At 36.2% G+C, this 22155-nt stretch overlaps 1 protein-coding gene across 1 annotated transcript in view; it reads left to right on the top strand.

Annotated features, from left to right (window-relative positions):
- The window catches only part of LOC104574448 (regulation of nuclear pre-mRNA domain-containing protein 1A), a 36358-nt gene extending 14569 nt beyond the window's left edge, over nt 1-21789 (top strand). The window contains exon 7 of the mRNA XM_010221712.2: nt 21330-21789. Coding sequence (XP_010220014.1) covers nt 21330-21479 — 150 coding nt within the window. The 3' untranslated portion in view covers nt 21480-21789. The remainder of the gene's footprint in view (nt 1-21329) is intronic.
- The last annotated feature ends 366 nt before the right edge of the window (nt 21790-22155 follow it).

Here is a 22155-nt window from a genome sequence, read left to right as displayed (position 1 = left end):
CCTGATTTGGTGCCTGATATCTGGATCTTACACTTCAAAATTTAGACTATGTGTAGCGTTTGCTGACAGAATTTTTGTTCTCCATTTTTATGGAATGGCTATCTTCTGGGATAAATGCCAATTACCTGTAGTCAAATGCCCATCTAATCCTTTGTTTTCTGAAACATAAACTTGGTTTCTATAGACTTAGAGAACACCATGCCTCAGACTCAGCATTGCCTTTTTGGCTTCTCATTCGAAATAGAATTGGAGAAGGGCCTGTCACCTATTTTTTTGAAGATATATTCCTTAAACTCTCTGTTCCTAGTATTTGTGTGTCAAACTTGACTTCTGGTAAAAATTCTTTAGTTCTAGATAAGATGGTTTCCTTCAGTAGAAAGCTGCAACTTGACTTTTTTTGGGGTATAACAGTGTCTCTAGGTTATAATGTGTCAGTTTTTTTTTTTTTTTCTTTCTGAACTTATCACATATGTGTCACTATATTGTTAATACACTATGTGATTGTCTAATTAAACCCAGGTATGCTAAGAAGCAACTGGTTGTGTTAGCAGAATCTTGAAATATAACATGCCATTGACCTGGTTTAACAGTATTAGAATTTAAAATCCTAGAGAATTCTTGTTGAGTGTAAGGTAAGTGACCTCGAATAACCTATTTTTGTGTGAATGTATTTTAAAATAAGAGATGTTGTTGTTTATGTCTGTTGTACCAGAATTTCATGACTTCCATAAAAGTCAAGGTAGTGTATGTGATACTAAATTTTGACAGAAGACTTTGACCACAGGTGAATAATAAAGGGTATTGTGTCCACACAGAAAGCTAACCATAGTGTTTGCTAGGTGGCTGTCATAACTCTGCTCTGGGTAAGTAGTGTCATTTTTGTCTCTTTAAACTGTTTTATTTAATGTCTGTCTAGCTTCTATTGCAGATGGTGGACATGGACGTATCTTCTAATGATGTCACCCTCCATTAGCGCACATCCTGCTAAAAATAAATTTCAGAATCAAAATCCTGTATTGTCTGTTGTTTTTGAAAACTGGAGAAATTATGTAACTGCTCATACCAAGCCTGTGCTGTTTTCATCTGTATTTGCACGAACATTACTGAGTTTATGCACAAGATGGATAAGCGCTTATCCAGTGCCACTCCTTTCTCTTGGACACAAAAGCTTTCATGTGTTTGGTAAAAAGTATGGTCCTTTAGGTTATTTGGGATTCCCATTGCAAAAGGCTGGGTGTCACTTTCATTGAAGTTCCTGCTACTAAAAGGGAAAAAGCAGCGAAAGCAATACTTTCTAACTTAAAATGTAGATGCATTTTATAATTGCTCTTATGACCCTTTAAAAAAAGACTCTTTCAAAATAGCATTTTTATTTCACTCTTTAACAGGTTAAAGTTGAGTGTACTTCATTTGTATCTGGAAGCTTATATAGTCTTTACAAGTAAATGCCATGCTGCCCATTAGAGGAAAACATAAGCATTGCACTATGATACTGTAGGAAGCATTTTTTGCAAAACTCTGAAGACTAGTGTTGCTTCCTGTCTTCCACTTCTTTACTTCACTGCTCCCCTTCTGCCTCCTTCCATCCTCAGTTTTTGAACAGAAAGGTTGGATAATCTTGTGTTTTTAAATCAAAGCTGGTAAATAGAGCTATTTATGCTGTGCAAGAGCAGATAATAAGCTATAAAGAAATAAGTAGCCATGTGCTCCTGTCTCCTGCAATATGCACCATTCTGTGGATACTCTAGAACTAATGTTCCTTATAATTAAAGGGATGATATGAATGAGAGGAGTACTTGGCCTTACCTTTTTGGGGGCGTGGGGGAGGCATGGGGACTTCCTTTTACCTTTTGCACACTCTTAGTGGTTATGCGATAGACTCTTCAATTTCAAATTAAGGCTTCGGAAGAACAAAATTTCATATGAATTACACGTCTGGACAAAGGATCATATGAGACATTTTCTCAGAGTGACACTTGCAGGCAGCTTCTATTCATTTTCACTTCATTTTTAGAGTAATAAGTGTTTGTTGGATGGTCCAGTTTCTTTTATATAGTACTTACGTCTACTTAACACCTTAAACTTGGGAAGATTCCTATTGCTAAAATTCAGATTCTCATAAAGGAAATGTTGTTCCAGAAGGCCTGCCATAGTTTAGCAGCTTCCTTTTAATTAAGAGACTTCTGTTGATGTTGCTGTTCTCTTACATTCATTATTTTATACAGCTGTGCAAAGCGTATTCATATTAATTTCTTACTTTTGTAGGCAAATTGAAATAAATTAGGTTTCAGGTCCTTGCAGCTGAGCAGCTTCAGTGTCTTGTCCTGCACTAGTCAAAGGTAAAGATTCAGCTGTAGCCTGAATCCTACATTGCTTTTGGTGTAGCTTTCACGTCGTAGTATTCTAGGTAATCTACAATTCTCTAAATGTGACAATCTCAGTAACTCAAATTAATATTGAATTCAGTCCAAACTATACTACTGTACTGAAACTGCTGCTACTGGTGCAGTAAGGTACAAAACTGCTAGTTGAGAGAGATTATCAGGAAGTGGAAATAATAAAGGTGCATCTGTGCTTTGAAGGACTGTTTTGAATATTCAAAATCTTCAGATAAATTCTGGGCAGCAAAAATCTACCTATAAGTGGTGATACCAATAATTGCTTTGTTACAGTCTCTTTGACACTGTAAATTTGTGTGTTTATTTCTATTGAAGATTACAACTCCAGGAGTTCTGGGTTCTGTGTGCTTTCAGTTCAGTGTAGGATGTGACTTCTACTGAAAATTGTTTGAATACTCCTTGGATATTCCTGGACCGAGGAGACTGACTGAGTCTCCTGTTTCCTCTACTGCAACTTGCAATAAAGGAGGGGAAGGCATTCACTAGCACTTTTTTTTTTCCCTTCTCCTTTTGCGAGTCAAACTCGAATAACCTTTACTGTTTTTCAGAAAAACTTACACAGCTTCTAACTAGGAGAAGCCTGTAAGCTAGGGATCTCTAGTAGATGTCATTCTGTTTCTCATACTGTACCCTATATGAAATAGAAGTGCTTGGAGTTTCCTGTTGGGTAGTTGTAAGTCCCTGCTCATAGGCTTGCTTTAAGATGCTTTACTTTGCATGTAATATATGCAGCTTTGGAGGTCAGTTACTTTAAAACTGAGTTGTGCAAGTCTTTTACTCAAGTTTACTACTTGATGTTGGAAAAGAAACTTAACTTCAGTAGACCTAGTAGTAGACCAGAGGTGATAGGAGAGAAACCAGAGGGAGAATTTGACATTTAAGTGCAAGACTTGTCATCTTTTAAGATTTATTGAATGAGAAGTGTGAGGGAGTATTTCAAGTGGGAGATTGTCACAGGTTGCATCTTACTTGCAATAGAAAAAGGCTTCCTAAACATGCTTATGTATTGCTGACCTGTCTTTTAAATGTAGTCTTTTTCTTCTGCAAATGTGTTATTTCTATTGCAGAAAGTGGCAAGAAATACTACTTTTAAGGCTAAGCTTTGTAGAAGTAATTTACTAGAGTGGAGAATAGCAGTCCTTATATCAGATACAGCAAAGAAAGGTCCAGGTGTCAGTGTTGTGTTGTTCAGTGTTGTTTTATGAGAGTAGCAAGTTTATAATCTCTGGCCTTAAGCAAGACCAATCAATACCCTTTTTGATATTGTACCAAACAACTGATCTTAGATATTATGGTACAGAATAAGATAATTTCACAATTAGTAGCTGAAAGAGTATTAGATTTTTAGATTTCTGTGTTACCATTCAGATAACCAGCTTTTACTGCCTTAGTGAAATTATCCATGCTAAGATTTAAATATGTCCTAACTTTTGTAGCAGATCTTATGTTGCACCTTACTCATCCTTGTTTTAAAAGAACAACATTTTGCTTAATTATGTTTTAAAGCATTGTCACATTGAAGGTGCTTCTGAAACAGAATAATAAAACATTGTACAATGTTTTCCAAAAACTTTTTTACCAGTTTCACCCTTGTTTGTGGAGGGTGGTTTTTTTCAAGCTTTACTCTGCAGTTACTTTAAAAAAAAATAATAGAAGAACAGGTGCTTGCAATCCAGTACCTGGATACCTTCCAGTATATGAGATACCTTCTGAAATCCTTTTTGTAAAGAGACACAGTGAGGATATTCACTTTGAAAACAGCAAGTCTTACCTCAATAATGACATTCTTTGTAGAATGTTCCTGGCTGTAGCAAGCCCAGACTTAAATTGCTAACCAAGTTAAATGGCATTATTTCCATTTTTCTGAAGTGTTTTTTTTTTTTTTTTTTTTTTTTTTTTTTTACAGGTATGTAATGGGATTCCTCTTTTGTCCTAGTGAAGACTTAGGATGGAAAATGAAAAAAGGAATAATGAGCAGGATGTGCCCCATGTAGAACTACTAGAGTTCTTAATAGATAACTGTAGACTGACAAGTGACTTAAAATGTGGTGCTTTTTTGAGCAGAGATACTCCTTTTGCTTTGATCAGGTGCTTGCTGGAGAGAGGGGAGATGGAAAAATTTACGTTTTTTAACAGATGTTGAAGCCCAAGCATGCATATGTCAATGTGACCAGTATAGTGCACGTTTTTGGTTCTTTTTTTTTTTTTTTTTAAAAGCTTATTCATTTTTCTACAAGCCTTTATTCTCCACAATAATACAGTAATATTGCTGCCAAGTAAAGCATACTTTTATTCCTGACGATGGTATCACTAAACCAGATAAAATTTAGGAACATATTTTTGAGAATTACTGCAAACATTTTTTTTTCCCTTCCCTTAACTGAAGCCTTCTTTTGCTGTTTGTGTAACTCTTTAAAGCACCAATAAACTTGGAAGAGAAACATAAAATATCAGGTAGCTAGGTTGGGGAAAAGTTACCATAAAAGGCAACTGTGTAGAATAAGCATCTTTTCTCAGTCAGTTTGAGGTACAAAGAAAATGTTTGCAAAACATGCTTCATCAAAAAACACTGGAAGGAGAGGAAAAAGGGAAGGAAGCTTTTGCAAAACTCTACTCAACAGTTTGAGATTGCTATAAAATAAATGAATAAAAAACTCATGCTCTAGCTAATGGCTTCTGAAACTTTCATTTAATAGGAAAATAAGTTAGCATATATTTGAGGGTAGTTGTGCTTAGATAAATTTGCTGCTATTATTAGGATCTAGAAATTTTACTTAAAAATTTTAGAGAAGTTAACTGCATTGAAGAGCTCCATCCACGTTAATCTTTACTGTGTATACGTGTATTTTTTTTTTTTTTTCCTCTGGAAAGTTTGACTAGAAGTGCTTCTAGAGGTATCTAGAGAGAGTTCAATGGCGGAGGAAAAAAGGGTAGCTTTTTTTTCTTAACCTTGCTGAGAAACGAAGCAGACATCGTTCCTTCTCAGCTGTAGCCCTTGGGTGCTTAGTAAAACCGGTATGGTGTTAGCCATATAAACAACTTGCATAAAAACTGATACAGAATTTAGTGACACTCACTTGTTTCTGGCCAGAAAGGTAATGCATTTTAAAGAGTTTGAGTGCGCACAATGTGGAAACAGTCTACCAGACACAACTTGAGTACAATATAGTTATTGTAGACAGTGGATGAATGTTCTTATTTGGTTGTCTCCTCACTTATACACAGGTAACAATATTCATGCTTCTGTAATAGATTAAGGTGACAAATATTTTCAGAGTCCGTTAATCAACTGCCCCTTTATTAGTCATACTTTACTGCCAGGATGGGGGAACTTAGTAACTTGCCTATCTCCTCAACTAAAGTGGAAGTGTAGGGGTCAGAAACAACTGTTTGCAAGATTCTGGCAAAATTACGCTAATGTTTTAAGTCAGTGTATTAAGGGGGGGTGAGAGGATATTATAAAAGCTAGCTTTTATTGCTTCTTAGAGAGCTCAAAAAATACTATGGATTGGATGGACCAAATAATGGAGTAGTAGGATAAGAACCCCAGAGAAAGTGAAAACTTATGGAAGGTAACACTTCTTTCGGTGGCGATATAGCTGAAAACTCTGACTCTTTAAGAATTGCTTACATCGCTGTTAAAGCATAAAGTGCAATGCTGAATTTTGAAGAATGTTTCCTTTAAGCTCTTGATTAAGCTTCAGTTAAAAGACTGACCTGATTCTGAAGATTAATCTCCATGGAAAATAATAGTCTTTTTCCTCAGAAAAGTAGATCTTCATGACTTCCCTCCATACTGAAATACACATGCAACCTGTGTATTCTGAAACAAAATACAGGGGGAGAATGGGAAGAGAAGGGCAGGGCTTTATATGTTGCTGCAGGAAGCTTGTAGAAATGTGTGTACTTATTTTGCTTTGGAAGCTGAGATTCCTAATCATATATAATTGTGTGTGTATATAAACTATTCTTGTTCTGGCATCTTCTCTTAAAATTGTCTTAGAATCTGAATGATTTTATTCCTGGCTAGATTTCCCTGACCAAGATAGCATGTTACCGGTATCTTGGAGGGGGGAAAAAATGCTTTGGATGATACAAATGGAAGCATGGTTGAGGACAGTGAAAACATCACATTATTGATGGTCTCTTGAAGTTACATGTACTGTATGTACTAAGTTAATGGAGATGGAAGAGCTACATCAGCAACAGATCAGGAAGCAGGTACTCAGGGAGTGAGTGCTGTTTTACTCGCAGACTAGTTCTCTAGCCCTGTGGCTGTGGAAAGGGAGAGCTGGAAAGAGTTCTCTGCCATAGGATTGCCCTTATTCCTTTCCTGTGAATTTAACTTTCAATAAAAATCATGGACAAGAGTAGATTTACTTCTGTGTTCAGGCAGAAACAGTTTAGATGTTTTTCAGCTTTGGTAAATGTAAAAGAATCTTGCAGATTAGTCTACTTTTGAAGTTTGCCACTGTGGATGGCAGTATTAATAAAGAGAAAAAAAATACAGGGAGAGGACAAACCAATCACAATGGCACGTATCAATCCTGTAAATGAACTGTATGTCACTCCAAAATTTCACTCCATTAAAATATAAGGAAGATGAATCTCCAAAGTAGAAAGCATATTAAATTCATTTGCTTGACTTAGTGTCAAACATTTTTCCAACATTTCTCAGCTAGTATTGGGCCATAACTGGAGGAAAAAGGAAGTAGATTACTATCATAGACTTGTAGGTGGCTGTTGGTCTGTTTTCTCAGGAGACTGGACTAATGCAGTTGTACTGTCTATCAATTCTTGTCAGTAGACAAAATAGTGTAATTCCTTACAAATTTGCTCAAGAAAAAAAAAAAGTTTTCAGAAATAATGGATTGAAGACAGACCTAAAGGAAAGCTAATAGCTTGTGCCCCTTAATCTGCTAAGGTTCGTGCAGCTTGGATGCTTGGAACCAGCCATAACTGCTTCTGGCTCTTACCAAAATAAGCCTTGGAGGCTACAGAAGACATCAAGGGAATTGAGGTGTGGAGGGGAGGAATGAAAGGCACACTGGGATTTGCTGTGAGATAGAGGTAGGAGTTTCAGTTATCTATAGAAATCAAATGGCATCACCACTCATTGGACACCTTTTTACCTCTGTGCTCCTCATCTTGAATAAATAGTGCTATTAACAGTGAAAGTATTTGCATGCAGTAATAGAATTGATATGAATATTGCTCTAAAATGACTCATCTGAAGAGCCAGTATTTTTAGGCAATTTTCTTTTGTTGCTAGCAGCTTCTTCTGCTGTATTATCTTTTATCGCTTTCATTATGAGGCAAAATCCTTGGATTTGTTTGCAAAAGAACCTTTCTATTTAATTCTCATCATCTGCAAAATTGGCTTCACAAAAGGTTCTAAATTTTTACTGCTTTGATAATTCAGGAATATGTTGTTAGTGCATTAAAAAAGGAAGTTAATCTGCTTGATTTGGGAGCTGTGCATCAAGAAAATGAGGAATCTGCTGTTCTGACCTCTTTTTCTGTACGTATTTTTAAAAGGATAAAGAGATTCAGTATTTGAAATAGGGTGGTATGAATTTAAGCGGGATTACTTGGAATCCTTTGTGTTGTGAAAGTGTCAAAAAAAAATTAATGACTTGTTTTTCACACTCTGCCAAAAAAGAACTTTTTTTAAGGTAATCAAAAACATTTTTTTGAGGAAATAGGGCAAAAGAGGAATGTATTGTGATTGTATTTCTTGCTAGGCAGAAAACTTGGTGAAGAATAAGTCACTACGTCTTTTTTGTTAGTGGACAAGATGAGGACTTAGAGGAGATAAATTACTGTTAAGAGCATGACTTGCCCCAACCTTAGTTCTCTGAATTGCAGATTCGTTTCCTAGCCAAAAATGAGGACTTTTCTCTCCATAGCTGGGTTTGTCTGTCACTGGATATAAAACGCTTGTATATGCGGGTGAGCGAAGGAATTGAGAAGTGGGAAGAATACCACATGCTTTTAAAATAAATCATAGAAGTTAAAGTATATGTGCTTCTGTATGCTGGAATATATATCAGTGTTTTGTAAGATAGCACAAGTCCCAAAGTATTTGATGCTATGCTGTGAATCTTTTAATTTAGGCTTGTGAATGATACATAGAAGTGACTACAAGAATAAGCTTTCGCTCTGCCTGCAAATTAAAGGTTTCCCTCTGATTTTTTTTGATTGATTTCTCCTTCCCATCCCCATTCCTCCAAAGAAGACTTCTGTATGCTGCCGCATCTCTGATCTAAATGTGGAGACTGTTTTGCAAGTAGTACATGAACCAGTTTTAAATCTCTGCTGCATGCAGAATTTGGGGATGGGAAATGCATAGTGGCTGCTTGAGTTATTACTGCATTACAAAGAGAGATATGTTTTCAAAGGTACACGCTGAAAGTAGGCAATACACATTTGAACTTTGGGTTCTACTGTTCAAACACTTGTAGATTTACTTCTGAAAATACGGCATAAATGACACGTCTAAAACAGTAATAGGGCAATGTGACAAAGGTTGGAGAAGCAAGATTGACATCTGACTGGAATCTTAGAAGTCAGAAGTCAGGACACTTTCTGCATCCGTGTTCTTCAGGTGTCTCATTATCCTTTTCCATTCTTAATTATGTTTTTTTCCATCCTTTTTAAAAGTCAGTAGTGCATAGATGACATTTGTTTTACAAATACACAAATTTTACACAAATTTTTCTGTCCTCTCACTGCAAAGGAGGTAGAGGGGTAGCAATTTGTTTCAGTGTTCTGCCTGTAAACTATTTATTGGATCTCATGTGGAGAGTTGAGCTACTTTTAAATATTTTTAAAAAGAGCCTTAGCATTGGCCTGTTGTCGAGGATGAGATAAGGACTTCCAGTTACGATGACTGTAGAAAGCAGAAGACTGATCAAACAGTGTTACTTAACCCTGTTTTATACTACTGTAATGTTTTCAAGCACATGAAGTTTTGGAAGTAGAGGAAATGATTCTTCAAGGGCCAGTGATAGGAAATTGGTTGTTTCCTGCATCACATCCTAATTCATTGTAATCTGTGTGTCATTGCTTTCCCCTGCCACCTGGGTGTATGATCTGCCTTCTCCTTGTATGATGGTCACTAAAATGACAGTAAGAATAGACATTTTTATAGAACCGTTTTTCTTTCTCTCATTTTCCCTGGTCGTAGGTTACTATCTTATGCATCAAGACTCAACAGAGTAGCTGAGATTGGTGTTTTTCATTGCCTAAGCATTCAGAGCATCAAGGTGAAACTTGGTTAAATTCAGGAGCATCACAAATTCTCCCCTTTAAAATTACTTCTTAGTAGAGATGGAGTTGATTGACATACATCAAAATGAGCCATGGTCAAAAGAGGGGACTGTCAGCCCAATATATTTGATAGATCATTGGATGAGCTCTACCATCAGTGTGCCGGCTTCATTCTAGAATACTTGACCTCTCTAATCCTGATAATCATATGATATCCAGAAAAATCTTAGGCTTACATTAAACTGATATTTGATCGTTACGTTCTAACCACATCCTTTCAGTCTTTCACTCCAGTGATGCCATGGCAACCAACATTAGTAACAGATATTGCATAGGTGTAAGTCATGCTTAGCCTTTTTCAAGAAAATGATGCTTTTCTTAACCTGTAATACATTAACCTGTGGTTTAAAAAAGTTTGGGTCTGAAAGGTGTACCACTGTCGTTAGTATTACAAATACTGACTGTTTAGCGAAACAGTTCAGCATGCCATCTTGAAAGCGAGGCATTTCTTGGGCTCACCTTCACAGGTTATGTAGTTAATGAGTGCCTTTTCAGTACAGAAGTTTGTCATTGGTCTTTGAATTGTGTTAAATATAGTCTCCGTGGAGAGAATTAACTTTTGTCTACATGATTGCTCTTAGAGATAACCCACTTACTGCAGCTCGCTATAGCATTATTTGATGATACAGGAGTGGATAGATACAGGAGTCTCTGTTCATAAGTGTGGAGAAATCTATGCATTACTCCTAGCCAATATTATCTCAAAGCTTTTTATTCCAACATAGGAATGTTGTGAGTTAAAGCACAAGCAGAATTATGGGTACAAATCCAGAACAGAAATTGTGCTCAGTATGAACACTGATTTTGTTGATGGGAAATTACACCATCTGGCCATGCTTTGTCCTCTAAGAAAGGAGCTAAGCTCAGCTAGAGTTCTGTCTAGATCATGCCTGTTTCTTTTTGAGGTGACGTATTCCCCTCAAGAATTAGTGTTTCCTCGTTTTCTTGATTTCTTCCTGGGCCATAGTGCTATCTTAGAACGTGGATGGCAGCAAGATGTTTAATCAGCTGAGTTATCCTCCAGAGAGTAATCTTTAAGCCACTACTTCTTTGGTTTCCTGGCTAGTTTCTCATCTATCGTTTATGTGGATTGCCAATTAATTTTTCTGCTACAGTGCTTATAAGAGAAAGTCGGGCTATGCTGATCAAAACAAGAGGTTTCTTTCTTCTGCAGCCAGTTTGCACACATCGTTTTCAGCAGTGCTGCCAAGAAAGAAGTGCTTTGAATACTTTGTTGTTGTAAGTCATTTTGTTCTACTGGCTCATCAGTGTCTCCTGCCTTATGCTGAGAGAAGAATTAAGGCCCATTGTGCATCAAAGAGGGTCTTCTGTTGTTTGCAATTCCACACCGAGAAGTTAAGCTTAGTGCTAATTATGGAGTCTGAGGTGAATGCTTCTCTATTATTTGGCTAATCAGTAGAATTGAACTCTAAAGGATCCTGCAACTCCTTTCAAGCCAGAGACTTGAAAAAAAGTTTGTGTGTGTGTATCTGCAGAGCATAAAATGACTATTAATAGAAATAGAAAACTTTCAAATAAATTATAGGGTTCAAGATTTTTTAAAAAAGCTCCCTGTCACTGTACTGAATAGTCAATCTCAGTCTCTTCCCTTCCTGACCTCTCCCTTCTGCTTATACATGTACAATTTAGTAAAAAGCTTATTCCAAACTCCTTGAAGCCATTTTGGAAAATAGCCACTCACTGTAGTTCAAGGAGAATTAAGCTTATCTTCATACAAATTACCCTGAGAAATTATGTGCACTCCGTAGCTGATGTAGGTTTTATTTTTATTATTCTGTTCAATATTAGCCAACAATTCTTAAGCTTCTGAGGATTTTTTTCATATGCGGGCTGTAAAACAATCTTGATCCCTTGAAGTTCAATATTGAGTTACCTGTAAGTATACATTGTCTTGATATCTGAATAACTAACATCAAGTTAGGTAATAATAACTAAGAGCAAGATAAGTTATAGAAGCTACCCTTAATAAAGCAAATCTAATAAAACTTGCTGTTTGCAGTACAATCTGGATTTTAGCTATCTTCAGTTACCAAATGCTGAACACAAACTCCTGGTTTAATGCAACTGATAAACATGTAGCATTAAATACGTTTTTTTTTTTCAATTTGAAAAAAAATATAATTGTATTATGAGTTAAGATTTATAACAACAAAAAATATTTTTCTGTAAAGACAATGCCCAGTTATCAGAAAATTGACTGAAAATACTAAATTTGAGTAGAGCTCCAGATTTAAAAAAAAAAAAAAAAAAAAAAAAAAGAATAAAGCTGTCTGAAAAAGTATAAGCATAAAGAATGAACTGTTTGGAAAGACACAATACTACAGTGGGTAGAATGGATACCTTAAAGTTCTGACAATTGAGCGAGCTCTAAATCTGCATTAAAATTATTTCCATATAATAGTGATAGGAGACACTCTATTCAATTTATGAAATATTTAAGGGCAAAAGCTTTCTCATATGCTGTTGCATACAGTTGCATTTGCTTGATAAAGCATATTGTGCTTTTTAATGTCACATTTATGTCAGAACTTTCTCTTAAAATCATGCTATATACTGAGGTATTTAATGTTATACTGTTTTTGACATACTGCCTTATCATCCTTCCTCCCCCAAAGATCAGTTTGTTTGGAAAGGTAATGGAGTATGCCCTATATTGTTGCACATTTTTCACGTCTGTGTTAGTGCAGGGATGGATTTGGGAGTTTTTTGTTTGTTTTGTTACTTGGGCCTGTTGTCCTGACTCTTGTTAACATAGGTCAGAGCAAGTAACTTTCCCTAAATGGTGACAAAAGCATGTATTTGCAGCTCATCCCTGTTAGGTGTGAAAGAGGGGATGGTTGGGCTCTGTCTGGGCTATTAACAGAGTTGTTTTTCCTGTTTCAGTTCAAGACCCCTTTGCTATACTGTTGAATATCAAGTGCATGCTAGAGCTGTCAACGCATCACTGAGGCCTGATTTGTCCTGCTAAGCCTTTTCAGCTTGTGGTGCCTGGCCAACTTTTTTTTTTTCTGCACGGGTGCATTTGTAAGGTGCCAGCAGAAAAATTGCCTTTGCATTAGCAGATGATTCCTTTCAAAAAATATGAATGCCTGGTGATGATACTTTTACAATGACTCTTTAAGACTGCATGCCAAGCGCCAAGGGGACTATAAGTCATAGTTTTCTCTCTTCCCTGCAACTGACTGTGTCTAGCAGACTGCACATCTTCAAATATGTATTGACAAGCTGTTTTGCTGTGCCCTGGAGCCTTGTAAAGCATCTCACTGGCAGAGAAGCTGGCCAATTTAACAGTTGCCTGGACTTCATCTAGCAGTTCAGATCTGGTGGTTTTATTTGCCTTGATGGAAGGAACAGTCACCAGATGCTAGTCTTAATTTAGTAATTTTTTTTGAAACAATGTTTATGTGAGATAAAAAGATGTGAGCTTACGAACAGTCCAGTTTCAAGGGACTGCTAAACAAGTAGAGAACAGATGGACAAGTATTTTAGAAATTCTTAAATTGTGCTACAAGTGCCAGAGTGCCATCTCCCTTAGTTCAGTTCTGTGAGAGTGGATTTTATGTGGAAAAGAGGGAAATTGGCTGTGGTGGCACAAAAGCCACCAAGGAAATGTACCTGGACAAAATGTATCTGAATTGTACACTGATATGCAGGAAGCACACGGAAAACCAGAGAATTCAGGCTATATGCCACTTAATATAATTCTATTTTTTCAGTATCTTAGAACTCCAAAAGAACTAGTTTATGAAATTCAGTGAGGGAATTGATGGCAAGGAATAACAGAGTTACTTATTGGTACTTAATGAAAACTTGAGAATTAGTCATTATCAGAAAATTATTATTATCAGTCATTATGAGATTTATCGGAAAGCTCTGAAATACTGCAAACTGTGATTCTTTGCCATATCCCCCTAGTTTCCTTTGAAAACGTTTATTAGACTGCCTTCATTTTAGGTTTCAGTATCATAATAATCAACGACTGAAGCAACATTTAACTTAGCATATTGTCCCAGTGTCCTGCTCTTCAAAGATCACTTCATCTAAGATTGGATGTTAATTCAAATCTACAAAGAAACGGCTCCTTAGATTACATAAACAAGGGTAATAGTTTAAAAGGCCTTTATTAGGGAAATAGGAGGCTTGAATAGATGAAAGATGTTTTTAAAAGCTAAGACATTTTAAAAATGATTGCTAACCTCTGTTTTGTGCATTTATGGAGTTATTGCAAGCTTTAGGTCTTTTTCTTCCCTGTTAGGAGCTATTTTCATTCAAAATTTTGTGGGGAAAAAAAATGTAAATGTCTGTGTTCTTTTTAATTTTATTTACCTGCTCTAAGTTTTCCCTTCTCTCGAGACTGGTTTCCCTCTGGTAATTCCTTTACTAGCAACCGCTTTTACACCCTTTTTTGTTATAAAAATAAAACTAGCACTTTGAGTAATTTATGACTGGATTAATGTTGAAAAGAGTTGGTATACCAGATTCACTACTTGAAATTGGTTGTCTGAGAGGTGACTTTTTAACTGCGATGCTTTTTATATTTTCTTTCTGCTCTCACTTGGTATCGCCTATGAACAAAATTCTCATCATAGTGTTTTAATGCTAAGGTTGAGAGTAGGCTTTTTTTTTTTTCATGGTGGAATTTGTATCTGTGTGCACTGTCAGGGCTGTAGAAGAGATGTGGTTTGTTTGCTTGCATTGTGTAGTGGAAATCTTTCATGGGAGTATTCCCATAGGACATACGAGGGGAGGTTCAAGAAGAGAATGAATCAGAATAGCTATTACTCCTGTGCAATTCTCCCTTTCCAGCCTTTCCTTTCTCACATTCCCATGCCTACCACTGAATGCTGCACCTGAAGGATGTATTTCACACTTCTGAAAGGAAAGGTAAAAAGAAAATAATTATGCAGTATATCAAGTGTCTCATTAATCACATAAACAGTGTTTTTGATTATCAAGAGAGGCTTAGCATTCAGAACTACCATTAAAGTAAATAAGATCTGTGGCTGCTCATCTTCAAGTTGTAACTAAATCCTCTTCTTTAGAATCCATATCTATAAAACTGGTATATCAGCCCACCTAGTGAATTTGTGAGAATGATTCAACAGGTGTAATATGAAACTGTTTAGCTAGTAAAATTTATTAGAGTATGCGCACATTGTATGACTCCCTGGCCTTTATTGGCTTATTCTGAGAAACTCCCTGTTTAAGAAATAGGCATATATGCTTTGTTCAAGAAGTTTTTCTCAAATCATGCGATGGTTGCCTTTTGCATCAGTTTCTTCATTTTTTTAGGAATCCTTTGTAGATTAGAAGAATAACAAATTTTTCTTTTAAAAGAAAAAATAATAGGTCATTAACAAGATCTTGAGTCATCTGCATTGATAGATTACTTAGAAAAACAAGGTCAACAGCACTGGCTACAACAGCACTGGATGCATCTGCAGCAGAATGTTGAGGTCCTCCACCTATTTTAGTTATCTTAGTCTCACCTGAAATATATCCCAATATATATCCCAATTTCAGGTGAATCCAACCCTTCTGAATCAAAAGCTGGTTATTTTTATTGTTTCTTGCTTCGAGGCTAGCACTGTGTATGTCCACATCACAATTGTAAAAGCTGTAGACTTCCATAAATTTCGTTCTGTTTAAAGCTTTGTGCTGCTAGTGCTTAACCTTGGTACTTGGTTAACCTTGGTACTATAAAACCAAGTTTTATGCTTTATACTTTCTTTAAAAAACAGAACCTGAAATCTCCTAAGTTCAGGCCTGAACTGTTGTCTTCATTTCAAGCTGCACTTTCATCTTCAAAATAATTACAGGTAGCCTTGGCTTCATAGAATTTTCATGTATGTGTGTTTGTTAAATAATGAACACAAAAGTCCACCTTTTTGCACTTGGATGCAACACTGGCTTTGCACATATAGAATCTGTAGTTGGAATTGAGACCTTTGTAATAACCTGCAGACAAGGGTTGTATGAAATGAGTCTGTATTGGAAAAGCATGCCTTTCACACTTTGGTCATTAAGTATGGTAAATATTTGAGCCTGAAGACTTAACACATTTTCTTTTACATGCATTTTTCTAATGGACAACCACATTTTAGTAATTACAGGCTCCTTCAAAGTTGTTCCCTGATAGCTTTCAGAATTTGGATTTCGTTTTTAGATTGTTTGTGAGTAGGTGTAACTTCAAAAAGCTATCTCTAAGTCCAAGGCTATTTCACCTTTATTTTCTAGGGTTACAAACCTCTTCTCTTTTTGCCCTTATCTGTCTTACTGTATGGAGAATCAACTTGAAGATTTGAGTGTAGTTGCTAAGAATTATTCTGAAATGCACCATTCCTTGTCATCAGTTTGACATCACATAATTCATGTTCCTTCTTATGAGATTATGGAATCGTGAAGCCCTTCTTTTGATCAGGGACATTTTAGCATGCAAACGAAAATCAAACCTTGGGAACAAGTTCACTTTGAATATCCCCATTGGAGACTTGTGAGATAATATCAATTTCCTGTTTGAGATTAATCCTGCTCAAGCTTAAGAAGACTTCCCTAGCAATCCCGGCTCTAGACAGCTATACTTTCTGCTGATTGTTGGCCAAGTGCCTGGAATGAAGTTTTATGTTGTGTGTAGTCCTCAAAAGTCTAAGGAATGGGGAGGTGGAATGCAGAACTTGCAAAAGTGCCAAAATAGCTGATGACTACAGAGTGTAAGGAATCTAGGATAGTAGACCTTAAAGTAGATGGGGCAGAGCTTGGGCATAGTAGGAAAAGAGATCAGCTGGCCAAGGAGATTTGAAAAAAGTGACAGGCCCAAAGAGATTGCTGAATCGAAATGGAGGAGCTGGAATTTCTTTGGGCACAGATTGAAACCAAGAGAACATGAAGTAGGAGGTGAGAGAGAAATCTCATGCTTTATAGCCAGTGGACAGGGAGTGGCTGAGTGGTTTGGGAAGAAGTAGGTGGAGCTGAAACCAGACGCAGCCAAAACTATAGACAAAGTGGTAAGTGGAGATCAAGATTGGAGAGGGAGGAATTTAGTTGCAGAGCCAGAAATGGCTCTCCTGTTGGGGAGAAAAACAACAACAACAACAACAAAAAACTTGTGAATATGTGTACTGGATGCAAACAGAGATGTGGCAGGAAGTCTGAGAGGCATTGTATGGGCTTGCAGGGGGTGAAGAGATTGAGTCTAGGGAACAGTATTTGAGGAATGAAGGCAGAGACCAGGAGTCAAGACTGAGGCAAGTAAGCTTTTGAGACCCAGGTTTAGGCTGGAGGAGGCTGGGCAAATTAGTTGTATTTTCAAAGAATGAGGAGAACAGTTTGTTACCACTGTGAAGGATTTCACATTTCTGATACTCAACTTTCTGATGTCCTAAAATACCCAGGCAATGCCCTGCTAAAATCTTTTATTCCTATTTACTATCAGTGCACACAGGAGTTTACCACCTGAAGATGCCCAGTTTATTTCTGTTGATACCACAGCATACTTGCTGATGTTAGACAAAGTCATTTAGTCAAGGTTTCCTCAGGTGGTCAGCAGTTTTTATGTGGGTTGCATGCTTCTGAGTTCATTGCTTCCTAATGGCTTCATTTACAGATGTGTGGAGGAGTCTATAATTTAACTCAATAAAGTATGGTTTGAAATAGTAAGTTATTTATAATTTTATGTACTAAGGAAAGCCAGATCCTCAGAACTAATGCATGCTTTTGATTTTGATCTCTCCCCCCAACTCAAAGACGTTTTCCAAATAATTTGTTTTGTTATGGTGAAATATACCTCTAGAAAATCTGTGAAGATATCAGTAAATCTTTGTACAGAGCAGAATTTAAATAAGATGTTACAATAAACAATGTATGGGTAAAGGTATAGAACAATAAGGAAAAACAGAATAGCTCATTCTTTCAGCACTGTCTTTTTTTTTTGCCAAGTATAGTAAGGCCTAATGGAAAAGTGATATGATTATGTACTGGAAACCTGAAGCTTCTTACCAAAAGTATATTTTCAGGAGAACGGACAAAACTAACCTATCCAAGCCACACCTTTCCTAAACCTATCAAAAGTGTCCTTATTTCTCCAGCTTTTATATGCATGTTTGTACAGGATGCATATAGATGTATTTAGAATCTGTTTAGTGTGTTAGACACTAAGCCATTTCAAGCTTTTGCTCATCCAGGTGTCACTTTTTCTGGCAGAAAACTTCCCAGACAGAGCAATGTATTATGTTTTAGTAAGGTGGAGTTTATAAATAAATATAATGTTTTGGAAACTTGAAAATCTATATATCAAAATTTCACATGTTCCTTGCCTTCATCTGAAGCCTTCAAGATTTCTAGCAGTTTCAGGGCTGTTGCACACAGCTGATAAGAAGCCTGTGTGCTGTGAAGGGACACCTACTTCGGCACCCAATGTCAGAAGGTTGGAACTGACTTATAAAAACACGGATTTCAGTTTCAAACCTGATGTACCTACAAGCCATGGATGCTTGTGTACCTACCCCCCCCCCCCAAAAAAAAAAAAAAAAAAAAAAAAAAACTGACGCACAAAGAAGTTGTTTGCTTGCTTTTGTGTATTGATTTTTCTCTTCACCTTTCTAAAGCTAACAAGGATCGAGATTAAATATTTTTGTGTTTCTGTGACTTTTTATTCTCTCTTTGGAATCAGACATATATGCTTCTTCCCTTTGCTATATATTTTCTGCCACACAGTATTTTGAGGCATGCTGGGTCCTTGTAGCTCACATAAAGGTTCAAAGTAGTTTTAATGCTCCAAAGGAGAAAGCATATCCATTAAAGTGCATGTTGCTTTAGCTACAGCATATACTTGAGGTAATTACAGGAACTCTATTAAAATCTATTTCAAACTGTGTTAATTGAAAGGAAAATACTTTTGGTCTAGGTTTGGAAGGGGAAGCAATAGATTGCTGACATTACTTTCACAGAAACTCCCTATTGTATGCTGTCAAAATACTGGAAACTTGAGTAATTAGTGGCATTAAAATTCACAAAATGAATTGTTCTGACTGTCTCATAAGCCTACTTTATGACTGGAAGAACCAAAAGCTGTCACTTGAAATAGGGTTATGCTAGATCCCTGAAGAAATTGAGAAGACTTTTAATTCCATACATCATCCTGCATTTATCCCAAGAGTGAGATGATAGGTAGCAAGTGACCCGATGCTGCCTAATGTGACAAAACAAAACATACTTTTGCCTTTCCTTGACTATGTTAAGTAAATGGCTTGATTTTTTCTATTTACACAAGCAGAATTTGAAGAATATGTTAAAATCGGTATAGTGAAAATGAAATTGAAATTCTATAAGGATTTCTGTAGCTTAAAAGTTGTATAGTATTTAGCATTTCTGACTGATTAACAATATCAGAAATAAAGCCTGAAATTCCCATTCCAGTCTCTTGCTCTAATTTTTAATTCATGCTGACAATACATTTACTGAGTAAAAGGAGGTATTGTTTATGCTGAATACTTGATACTTGTCTTAGAACAGTCCAGGACTATTTAGGTGATCAAAGTTATTTTAGCAACCCTACAGGTGCATAAGCAAAACCTTTCAGATGTAACCAATAATTTTGCATGAAATTAATACTGGGGAAAATAGTCCCCTGTGAAAGTATCTCAAAACTGAAATGTCTGCACTTTGAAAATTAACCTCCTTTTGAACAGAAGATTTTGGACTAGCAAATTTCATAAAAATTGCATTTCCTAGCTTTTGGTGTATTGATAGTATGTAGTGAATCATAAAACCTTACATCCATTTTGACCTAATGTCATTTAGTAATGCTAAAAACTTGACTCAACCTTTCCCAAGTTTTCTGTTCTTAAGAAGGCCCAAGGAATGCCAATAGACTTTAGAATCTCTGAGTGTATGAATCATGCAAAAGGTGTTGGCTGAGGAGGGAGGCTGTACTTGGAAGACTGAATTTATGAGAGCATTCTCCTTATTCAGGAAATGTGCTTACTCTCGGCAATATTGATCAAACTGATACTCACTAAGCAACAAGACCCAGATCAAATGTATGTGGAAAATACTGGATTTCAGAAATGTGATGTTGCTATGGAAATGATTTATTACTGGCAAAAGGGAATTTCGATGAAGTCACGCCGCTGGTAATATAATTTAAGGCACAATTCAGAGGTGTTGGAGAGAAGTCTTGAGAGAACTTAGCTCCTAATGCAATATGTGCTTATTTGCCAAGCCTTTCACTTTGAACTTCTGAAGGGATGCCAATTTGCTGTTTCACGATACCTAATTGACCGAGGATGATGTCCATGGTCAGAATTCAGCTTTTTTGGACACCATTTATAAGAAATAACTGCTGTATTTTAAAGTGTGGGCTGCTTTTGTTTATTTTTTTATTATTAATTTTGAGTTTATTGAGCATTTTGATTCTGAATCTCTTAGCGTCAAGCTTGCCATAAGCCTGAGGAGACCACTGCTCAATCTCCAGCAAGCCATGCTCCAAAAATAGTGTTGTATATACTGACAAATTGTCCTACTGCAAAATTAAACCTGTCTTACTATTACTTTAAAATCTATTCCCTGAAATAAGTCAGGTGTATTCTTCTGCAAGCTGGATTAAAATAAATAGTGGAAAAGGCATGAAGTATTCTGTTACTAAATTTTCAGACTGACAGGCACATGACCATGGCTCTTGCATAGAATCAGCTCCCTGAGGATTCTGGATACTGCTATAATGTTAGTAGTTAAAGCGTAAAGTATTTGTAACCTTTGGGCTTTTATTTCCAAAGTCATTTTGTGATATCATCTGCCCCAGTAACAGTGATTTGGGCAAGTGTGACCAAGTGATTGTTTTCCAAGCCAAAATGGACTTTTGCAAGTCCAAAGTGGACAATTGCAAGACTTTTTTCTTCTTCTTCTTTCATAAAAGGAATACTACTTGTGCACAGTCACCACTGTTTAAAGCTCTGCTAACTATGAATCTATATTATTTTCAGTGTGTTTGTTCCCTTATAAAGTTCTGAATTGTACAGAATATTCACATTTTAAATATAAATGATATTGAGAAATTGATAATAATTCAGGGGTGATTTTAGATTTAAATATAAAATATAGATATATCTAAATATATAGATTTAAATTATTTTTATCTATGTTTTACCAGCGCATTAAAGGTCGAAATTTCTCTGTGTTCCTGATGAACTTGCTGCCCTTGGTTGCAAGAAGGCGGCTGCTCTGCCACCTATGGTAGCAGACTTGTGTTTATGAGTTTATGAGTGTCCAATGATCTGAATCATGCCATAGCTGTATAACATTTGCATTCTACTATCAAAGGATTTTTTATTGATGCAGTTTTGTATGGTTTTGTATATACATGTTTTGTATGTTGATTGTATACAGTACCAAAGTCAAATGATAAGCAAATTCTACAGTAGACAGTGTCTCTAATTTTTTTTTGTTCTGTGTATTCTTGCCTGAGAATGCTTAGTCATTTAACTTGTTTAAGGAGCATGTTATCTAGAAAATGTCATGTGCAATAAATATGAGGGATGGTATTACAAGATGAAGCTCATGTTGAACGCTGCTATGTTCCAGGAATACAAGCGCAAGCTAGCCAGAGTGTCCCAAGTCCGGAAAGAGCTCAGGTCACGCATCCAGAACCTGCCTGATCTCTCACGACTCCCCAATGTCACGGGCAGCCACGTACACCTACCTTTTGCAGGAGACCTCTACAGTGATGACTGATTCTAAGAACATCCTTCCATAGCTTCAACTTTTCTGTGAAATGAGGGGTAGGTTAGACTGATTCATACTCTTGTAGTATTTTGTATATTGTTGGAGAGTGTCCGTAAAAATACTCTGAATAATTTATTTAAAAAATGGTTTAAAAATTGATTTGTTTATTATTTTATTGGCAAGTGAACATAGGGGTACATTTATAAAAGAGTGGCATCTCCGTCTATTGCATTAAAGAATGAGTAGTTATCTTACATTTTGTACAGATTTTTGTTGGGTACCCTGTAAAAAAAAACTCATAAGATTTTTCTTATGTACCCTGTACTTAATTAGATCAGTATATAATCAAAGCATACTTTGAGGTATGTTTGTAAGTTGACATATTTCAATGACTAGTAAGGCATTAAAATGGTATGGAACATAAACATTATGGAAATGACAACTTATTGTAATTTAATGCAAAGTCAAAAGTGATCTTACTGGCTATTATGCTAAACTTACTTCCAAAACAAGCCAGATGGCTTATTTTAAAGTAAATGTTCCCTTTTTATTTTGTAAAACATAAATCATGTTACTCAAAGCATATCCTTAAAGGACTCAAAATGCTGCAATATTTTAGTTTTTAAAAGCCAGCACAAAAAAAAGTACACAACTGACCATTTTAATTAAATATCACAATAGTAAC

This window comes from Tinamus guttatus, unplaced genomic scaffold (assembly GCF_059628265.1).
Source record: "Tinamus guttatus ecotype Peru unplaced genomic scaffold, ASM5962826v1 Tinamus_guttatus_pri_ptg000283l, whole genome shotgun sequence".
NCBI lineage: Eukaryota > Metazoa > Chordata > Aves > Tinamiformes > Tinamidae > Tinamus > Tinamus guttatus.
This window is presented reverse-complemented; position numbering and strand designations above follow the sequence as displayed.